A 9,565-nucleotide genomic window follows, 5' to 3' on the forward strand; every position below is an offset into this window, starting at 1 on the left:
GACACAGCAGCAGGATGTACAACACTCTGTGGCGTGTTTTTTTAAGCTTATTGTGCACTGATTGCCAAGCGACTCAAAGGGAGTGACTGCCACATAACAGGCAAAGCCCTATTCCAGCTGCAGCACCAGGTTCGCTCACCCCAGATTTTCAGGGCCCTCTTTGCTCTTGCTCACCATGGAAAGGAAGCTTGTCACTAAGGCTTTGTTTTCACCAAGAGAACGTACATGTGGTTGCAACCCTCTGATTTTTCCCTTTTCTCTGTGAAGCTGAGAAATGCTGACAGTGTCCCTATCTTTACACTGTAAGGCCACTTTGCAAACATTGATCAGATGTAATCAGGAGGCTCCAGAGAGCTCCACGGACGTCCACAGATGGACACCAGTAACTGGAAAGCTCAAAGTGAGCAAAGATCAGCCTCAGTCCCAAGTCTGACTGGTTTCTTGTACCTGCTGTGGCAGCTGCTCGCCTACATACCTGAAGATCACTTATAGCACAGCAGTATTGGTGGGAGAACTCATGGAACTGCAGACACTGCTTACATGTCATGTCTAGCACTTTCAAAGAAAGCAAAAGAAAACAGAAGGCATCAACAATGATCAAGCTATTGAGAATTATTTTTTAGGAACAATCAGTGAAGGGAAAAACTTTCAAATATTTTATCCATCTTTTCCTGTCCTGCCCAGGGAAGGCTAAGCATTTTTGAAATCCAAATCCTTTTTGTAAAACTAACTCCAGTAACTTTAACTCCTTTGTCTGCTTTTCATCTTCCACTGATAGCTCTGGGGCTTAAAAACAAATTGATGATAGCTACACTGCACCCCTCTTCCTGCTTACCCTGACTGTGTATAAGGCAGGTAATATCTGAGTCAGGAGAGTATCATCCCTTCCCACTTCATTTACATCAAAAGACAAAGCAAAGTATAGAAAGAGATGTCATTTAAGTATCAGTGGTATCCTTTTTCAGGGGAAATGTTTGCATTTACAGTGTAGATTAACTCTTCCCATGGGTAAATGCAGATGAAATGAAACAATAATGCCCAGTATTACCATATATACAAGCGTACCATCCCTACGAAACAAGAGCTGAAAATAGAGGCTTACCAGCAAGAAGTCCAAGGCACTTACATTCTAGCAGCCATTTTTTGTTTTATTATTTAAAGTTAAGAGCGCTCATCAGCTCACAAGTTAACAAATTCCATTCCTGCAGTTTAGATCAAGTTTCAGCCAAAACGAGGGAAAAAAAAATGCAGCTAAACTACGTCTGAACTTTACATCTCAGTAAAAGTTAGAACTCCTTACTTTATAAATAAAAGTTATAGTTAACACTGCAAAAATGTAATGGCAGATCTCTAGTATCTTTAAGGGGAAGAGAGCATTATTGAGGCTTATGGATACGCTGACTTATAAATACACATAGAGAAGCTTCAGAAGCATATAGTGCATGGCTGTTTACCAGGGTTCTGTACTCCCAGTCTTGACATTTCCCAAAGCTGAGGCAGCTGCTTCACTCTCAACTGTGCTTTCCATTCTGCCCAGGCCAAAAAAAGAGCCAGAGGGTGCCAAAGCCCAGTCCCTCCCCCTGCAAGAAGATAAACTGCTGGAACAGCATCATGTTTACCACCAAGAAGGGTTCTGCAAATGGAGGCAAATACCTACCCCAAGACTACAGATTCAAAGAGAAAAAAAAAAAACAAGTTGCATGCAGATTCTAATTAGAGAAATGAGCTTGCCTAACAGTAGCCAGATGAGATTTCAGATTCTATCTTTGACGTAGCACCATCCTCAGTAAATATACACAAAGAATCAGAAGCCAAAAACAGATGTTAACAATCCACTTCATGTAGGTCTTCAGAATGGGATACTAACAGAGCCCCCTGGGTTGATACCAATAATCTCAGAAGGCACCTTTAACTTACATCTTTCTTCTTTCTTCCTTCTTCTTTCATACAAACATGACACATTCACTGGCACAATTTAAAAACCCCGAGCACCACCCACACTACAAGTACTTCCCATCCTAGAAGGGCTTGCCAGAACACCCCCTCAGAGATGGTTAAAAGTGCATAGGTGTGGCTCTGCAACCTGGCTATATCCATTCTGTACAGCTAAATGTGAACACTTGCTGAGCTCTGGAGCTGAAGGACCCCATTTGGGGAAGGGAGTTAACGTGTGCAGATGGGCAAGGCAAAAGCTTGAATTCCACATTAGCATTTTGTTTCTGAGGTCACAGGTTTTCCTCTCCGTTCATATCAATATCTACCGATGAAACTACGTAACCAGAACTGACCTTACTATATCTTACTGAAGAAGTCTTGCAGCATAGATAGGGCCTGGCTCTAAGAGGAAAAAATAACCCATGTTTATGCACAATCATTGGAATCTCAGGCCTTTAACATCACTTGCTACATGGTCAACCAAGGAAAAATGAAAACAAAAAAAAAAGTAATCAGCATACCCAGCCCTACTGTCATGCAAGGCAACTACCTCAGCAGAGAATAAGCCACTTTGCCATTAGACTAGTACTGCATTAAGTCTGAAGAGGGGGCAGGGAAAGAACTAGTTGGAAAATATTTTATTCCCCTCTTGCATTCCTATCTGTTCAATATTTGGGATGGAAAGGACTAGAGCGCATATGTGACATGTAGCTGCTCCAAAGCTTAATGCTGTGTTAATTCAGCACTAATGGGAGAGGCAGCAGGTCCCAGGGATGTCGATTTTCCTTCCTTGTCAGAATAAGATGGTTTGTATGGGAAAGCGCAGGGGCTGCAGCCTTCTCTGGATACAGTGCTCTGTTGAGACATCTAGTACCTGAAAGTGGCAATGAAGAATAGCCATGAGTTCTTGAGCCTTCTCCCCTAACCCTGCACATGCCAGCTTGATGGTGACAGATAAGGACAAAGCTTGCAGGCCATCTCAGCACAACAATGTCCTTCAACACCTAGAGGAAGTGGCCTGAGATTTCAGGCTGCGCTACCTCTTTGGGGTGAAACAAGTGCCAGGAAAGGCTTGGGAGTTCAGCTCTCCCACTCTAGTGTAGTTCAATGAAGGCTTCCAGCTCCTCAGGGATGAAGCCCTTGTAGGGAATCTTGTGCTTGTCCAGGGCACGAGCAGCAAGGCACTGGAGGGTGATGTAATTGAAGGGCTGCATCATGCTCTTGGTGAGCAGCTTCTCATCCAGCAGCTCATAAGCAGTCTGCTTGAAGGCATTGGTGGCATCCATATGGGCTCCAGCCTCCATCAGGGCACTCATGATTAGCGGGCAGTTATTGCGAGCAGCAACATGCAGCGGGGTGTTGTTGTCATAGTCACGGCTGTCTGGGTCAGCCCCACACTCCAGAAGCAAGTTAACAACATGGAGTGATGGGAACTTGCCCACTGGGTAACGTCCCACTGTTGTGGTATCTTTGTCCACAGCCATATGCAAAGGGGTGAAGCCATTCTTGGCTCGAGGGCTGCACTTCAGCAGGCGATAGATAGTTTGGCGCTTCTGGTGCTCCTGCTCTGGGGTGCACTCTACCTTCTCCAGCAGGAAGACAAGGTGGAGGATAATAGCCAGTGTCTTGGTGAACTGTGCTGAGTCAACTACAGGATCCTTGCCATGCATAAGTGCTCTCTCCACCTCCCGGACACCTTTGCTCAGTACTCCCATGAGATCAGAGAAGCCCAGCTGGGTAGCTAAAGTGCCTTTGGAGCGGTCCTGAAGCACATAAGAGAAAAGCTCAGCAAAGGAAAGGAAACTACTGGCAGTCATAGGGCTGAGAGGCTCCAGGTTGCCTTGCTGCATGTCTAGAGCATATTTCCATAGGTTAATGCAGCGTTCAAAATTGCCTGAGTCAGCATAGACTGCCCCTCGATAGCGGATGTAATAGGAAGTGTCTGGGTGCGAAGGACCAAGGATGCGCTCTCTAATGAGCAGTGCCTGCATGCGCATCTCATCTGGATCAGTAATCAAGGCTTCTAGCTCCTCCAGCGAACTTACTTCTCGTGAATAGTCGTATGCCAGCACCAGCTGCCGTGGTTCAGGTTTAGGCAGGTACTGCCCACCCTCATACCGAAGCTCCATTGCCCTTCGCCAGTACTTGTGGGCTCCCAAAAGGTCACGTTTCTTATCCACAAATGTGGCGCCTAGCAATTCCAGTGCTTCCACAGCAGCCTCTCGAGTGCAGAACACACTAGGAACCTGCTGATCATCCCGACTGGAAGCTGAGGCACAACATCTCTCATGCTGCTCCTTATCACAGCCCTCAGGAGTTTTCCAACCAGCATGGCAGCATCTCTGATGGCTCCCACCCAAAGCACAGGTCTCATTTTGGTTCCCTGCAACATCCTCTTCCTCCTGCTGCAGCCCTCCCTGGATGAGATACTCTACAATATTGGTGTGGCCGGTGACGCTGGCAGCCAGCAGAGGAGTCATGCCATAGCCATCTTTCTCCATGCGGGCTTTGGAGCGGAGCAGTAGCTGCAGGATCTCCAGGCTACCTGATTCTGCACAGTCGTGCAGGGCCGTGTTCCCCTTCACGCTCCGGCGGTTGACATCAGCCCCTTTCTCCAGCAAGTAACGTGCAATCTCCCGGTGCCCTTTGTAGCAAGAAATCATCAAACAAGTGTGCCCATGCCGGTTTGCTACCTCCAGGTCAGCCCCGCGCTCCCCAACTAAGTAGCGCACAATCTCCAGGTGCCCGTCGAAGCAGGCAGCCCTCAGCGGCGTGGAGTTGGTCAGTGTGGTCTGGTTCACTGAGGCACCGTGATCCAGGAGGCTGCGCACCACTCCCAGGTGCCCAGCAGCAGACGCGGCCCACAGCGGTGGGGCCCCCTCGATGGTTTCTCCATCGAAGTTGACAGATCCGCCTTCTTCTACGCGGGCCCCACAGTGATCCAGGAGGTACTCCACCACTTCCAGGTGCCCGTGGCGGGCGGCGATCAGCAGTGGAGTGCTCCCACTCCCGGGGCCGTCACCTCCACCGGGCCCCGCTGTCAGCGCCTCCAGCTCCTCCCGGCTGCGGCTGCCCAGCAGCTTCTGCAGCAGCTTTAGCTTCCCATCGCGGGCCGCGTTGTACACGGCCGTGCGAAGGTCCATGGCGACGGGGGCCGCGGTGAACGCGTCGGCCGCCTCTTGGCCATGGACCGATTCCGCCTCTACGGTTCTAGATCGGCCCCGGGGCGGGGGACGGGCGAGGGCGGCCCCCGGGGGGGAGGAGCCCTACGGGAGCGGAGGCATTCAGCGAGACGGCCCTTACCCCGCGGCGGCAACCTTCACTTTCTTCGCCCGGCCGCCATCTTAGGTTGGGACGCGAAACAAAATGGCACCCGAACGGCTCTAGGGACGGGGCTGGCAGGAGATGATGGGAAATGGAGTCTCGCGCCCGGCCGGCACCACAAGAGCTGTCCTGCAGGGACTCTGTTTCCCGGCATGCAGCGGAAAGGGGCCACTGCCTGAGCTCGCGGTCTGTGGCGAGACTCCGTGCGGGACCCTCTGTGAAATGTAGTCCCACTGAGGCACGGAGCGCAGCTCCTCCCTGGGGATTCCGGGAGTGCCGAGGCCGCGTTTCCCAGCGCGCCCCGCGCCTCATCAGCGCAGGGGCTTCTGGGGGAGGGGGGGTGCGGGTGGTGGTGTGGGGCTGCGGGGGATAGTGGGAGGCGGTCGATCTTTTCGCCGTGGTCTCCATTCCTCGCTGGTACCGCAGCGCGGCTGAGGCAGTGTCCGGCGCTGACGGCCGCCGCTCTCCTAGGGAAAGGAGAGCGGCTGGGGGGAGGTGGGCGCAGCTCTGAGTGTTGGTCAAAAGGCGGAAAAAAAACAGTCGCTTTGTGCCGGGGGGGGGGTACTGTGAAGGCCCCCAGCACGGCCCAAGGCCTCAGCGTCTGAGCAGAGCCAAAAGGCCCTTGGCTTTCAAAACCCTTCTTTAACTTTACACGCACAGGTTTCATTGGAGGTTGAATTTCTGTTTAATTCCTTGAAGTGATTGAACTCCAAAAGACAATAGTGGCACGGTGTTGGGCTGTGCGTTGCGGTGAGCTGCTCGGGTTTGGCGGTGCTGTGAATGGACGGGGTCTGCCCATGGCATGGTGCTGTCAGAGCACTCACAGAGCTGATCCCCCCTGCCCTTGCCACAGGACGCAATGTGCGGCTTTATCTTTGCCCAAATAGTGACGTGGAGTGAGGCACACATATTTAAGGCCATAAACACCCTGGTTTAGGGTAGTAAAGCTTGGGTTACCAGAGCCTATTTTTAGGGCGTAAGCCAAATTTCAGTTGCTTAAATCTTTATATGGGGAATTGGCACCAGGTTTCTCCTGTTGTGTTTTATTTATAGCATTCTTCTCCTTTCCAGGGAAATAAGCCTAGCCTCATTATTTCCATTATCGTTACTCGTTCTATCATTGTTATTATTCAGTCCATCCATCCTTCCACCCATTTAAGTCTTGCCTGGAATTACCTAGGATTATCCTGCTAATGCATGTTGCCTTCACGCAGAATATCATTTTTGTTGCTAAGAAACTGCTTTTGCATAACAGACAGCGTGGGTCTAATTTTCACTTCAGCAGCTGTTAAAGTCAATGGGAGCAGCAGGTGCTCAGTACTCCTGAGAGCTAGAGCCGAAGTGTCTGTGGCAGAATTCTCACACAAAGTTGGGCTGCAGGCGTGTGTGTCCTCTGCAAGCGCAATGTGCTTGGGTGCAGAGCAGCGTCACACTGAAAAGAAAACGAGCAAAGGTTTCTGAGCTTGGGTGTGCATGCTGTGCAAGTGCTGTGTGAGGACAGGAGAAGTGGCTGTGTGCACTGGAATATTTACTATGTGACTATTCTCATGTTCCCTCTGCAAATCTGCACCTGTGTTCACAAGCTAAAAATAGTGTCCTCCTATGTAAACAGTTGTCAGCAATGAGTTTGGACACAGGTGGTCCATTTTAATACTCACTTGAGGCTTCATATGTGTATCTGCATGCACTAGCTGACTATGTGCAACTGAACAGCTGAAAATGTGAACAGAACGTGTGTGTGCATGGCTGTGATGTGAACAGAGGTCTGTATCCCTGCTGGCAAACATCTGTGTGTGAAAGCTTCTGTTTGTGCTGCAGGTCAAGGCACAGACACAGGCAGCGTAACACTTCCTCTCCCTGCAATCTCTTTGTGTTGCTATGGTGATCAGATGTACTCACACTTTTATCTGAGGTATCTATTAACTAAAGCTTCCTATTAATTTCCCGTCCTTACAATGCATATGGAATTTACTGAAACACTAAGTAAGCTTTTTAGTTCCCAAATGTACATCAGAGCCTTCCTCCAGTTCCTGGGTGAGCTGTCAGAAACATCACAAAGCAGAAGTACAGCTGATAATTATTTTTTTTTTTCCATGAATAAAGAAAATGCTTGGTAGAGATCAGAAGCACGGATATGAAATAGATGAGCCATGTACACCCTTGACCTAGCTGTGAGTGGATTATTTGCTCTGAGAGGTCACAGAACATGTTGGTGGCCACCTTACATCAACTTGTCTTGCGCTGATGTGCTGTTCTGGGGCAGGATTTGAGCTGGGAGGGAGGCAGAAACCAGAGGCATTCTGATCAATTTCCCTTGTCACATTGGTTCTCCTGATTCATTTGACTTCTCTTTCTGAAGTCAGCACCAAAACAATCTCAAACCAGGGTCCCTCCTAGGATGCCTGGAGACATCACCCAGAGATGGACACTGTCTCCTGAATCAGACTGGCATCAGAAGTGCAGCTCCCGCTGATAAAACACTGAGGAATAGAAGAGATCTGCCAGCTTGTAACATCCCATCTAACACTGTGATCCAGCTGTGCATCTGGGTAAGCTGCTCTATCGCAAGGGGTGGTTCCTGCATCCTCGTGAGGAACTCACACTACTGCTTGTCACACAATCTGCCAGGAAACCTTCACAGGCTCCTAATGCCATGTGGGTCTGAACACCTGGCATTGCAGTGAAGGACTGGAAGGTATCGCATCCCTCATCTACAGAGTATGTCCTCCACATGGCCCTGGAGACTCCGTGATGATGGCTTTGTAGAGTAATGCAGATAAAGCCCCTGCCAGTGTTCTGAGAATATAGAGGGAACTTAAATACCCATCAGAGGAAAAGAAGATAAAACATGAGACATTTTGACAGGGCTGCCAGATTGTGTGGCAGGAGGGTTAATTTTTTTTTTTTTTGAAACTGCCATTTCATATTCCCTTTCAGACAAGCTGAATTATATAGTACTGGCTGCTGGAGGAGTTGCATAATTTTCTTCACAGAAATAATGACAGGGTACTTAAAAAAAAAAAAAAAAAGCAAATGAATGGATGGCTAAAGTGTTGGGCAGAGACTTAGGAAATATAGGCTGAGACTCTACCTTTGCTGGAAACTGTCTTTCTGACCATGGGCTGGTCATTTAATCTTCCTATGTCCTATTTCCCTGCCTGTAACATGGGAATGAGAACTGTTTTCTATCTGTCTTGCTTATCTAAAACCTTAAACTGAGTTTACAGGTTGCATCTCCTGTGTTTACACAGCAGCCAAAATCAGAGTTTCAATTCTTGCTAAGGTGTCTGTGGCAACCATAATATACAAAGTAGATAATAATAAAAGTGCTTGGATATATGATGTGGAACACAGTTTTAGCATGAAAGGAGAGAATGTTCCTCATCCACTGTTTCATGTCTCTTTCCTCAAAATGTGGAGAAGTTTGGATCTGCTAACATATAAGCAATTTGGAAACTAAGTCCATGCTGATTTACTGAATCCCTGAATTACTTCTGGAACTGTGAATGGATAACTTGGATTCCTGCAAAATTTTATGTAAGGTCTTTGTGCTCAGTCTGCCATTACACTGAGGACTAACAGCACACTGGGTTGAGATCCTCATTTTTTCTAAGCTTAAATTTAGGTTTTAAATTTAAGTTTTTATCAATCTCTGCAGCTTTTAGGGGATTATCTAAATTGCAGAAGTCAGAGGAAGACAATCTTCTGCTACTAAGTCCAGAGAAGACAAGATCTTCTGTATTTTGAAGTAACTACATGAGAAATTTGCTGTACAAGGAGAACAATTCTAAAAATAGTGAGAAATGGCACCATGACATTAGCAGGAACAATGGCCCAATACCCAACTTGCTGCAGGGGCCTTTGTCCTGTAACTACCTTCATCATTAAGGCTTGTGATTACATTATTTTCTGTGCTTATACAGGGCATGAGGCCATTGCTACCTGGAAGGAAGGATTTTTATCAGACTGCATAAAATGAACAAGGGGGAGAGGTATGTTGGGTAACACTAAATCATCGAAGTTCCATTTACATTAGACACTAGGCAGGCAATTTCAACATTAAAGGTTGCACTGCTGCCCTCCGATTTTTTGTAACTTTAATATTATCAGTAGAGGAGTGAAAGAAAGGGAGAGTATATCATTCATCTTATGAAACATTATGTTTTCTTTCATGCATCATCAATAGGCAGCAATTTCTACAGTTGTTAAATTCCTTTACCAATAAATTTCCTGGGAAAATAATTGATCTGCTCCTACTTCACAGATTATCTGAGATGACAATAATAGTATCTTGGGATTCGGACCC

General features: G+C 47.7%; 1 protein-coding gene across 1 annotated transcript; it reads right to left on the reverse strand.

Annotated features, from left to right (window-relative positions):
* On the reverse strand, positions 1,123-5,539 carry FEM1A (fem-1 homolog A). The gene has a single exon (XM_021378992.1). The coding sequence runs from the start codon at positions 5,076-5,078 to the stop codon at positions 3,030-3,032; it is 2,049 nt and encodes a 682-aa protein (XP_021234667.1). The 5' UTR covers positions 5,079-5,539; the 3' UTR covers positions 1,123-3,029.

The sequence above is a fragment of the Numida meleagris genome, chromosome 27 (assembly GCF_002078875.1).
Source record: "Numida meleagris isolate 19003 breed g44 Domestic line chromosome 27, NumMel1.0, whole genome shotgun sequence".
NCBI classification, from domain to species: domain Eukaryota; kingdom Metazoa; phylum Chordata; class Aves; order Galliformes; family Numididae; genus Numida; species Numida meleagris.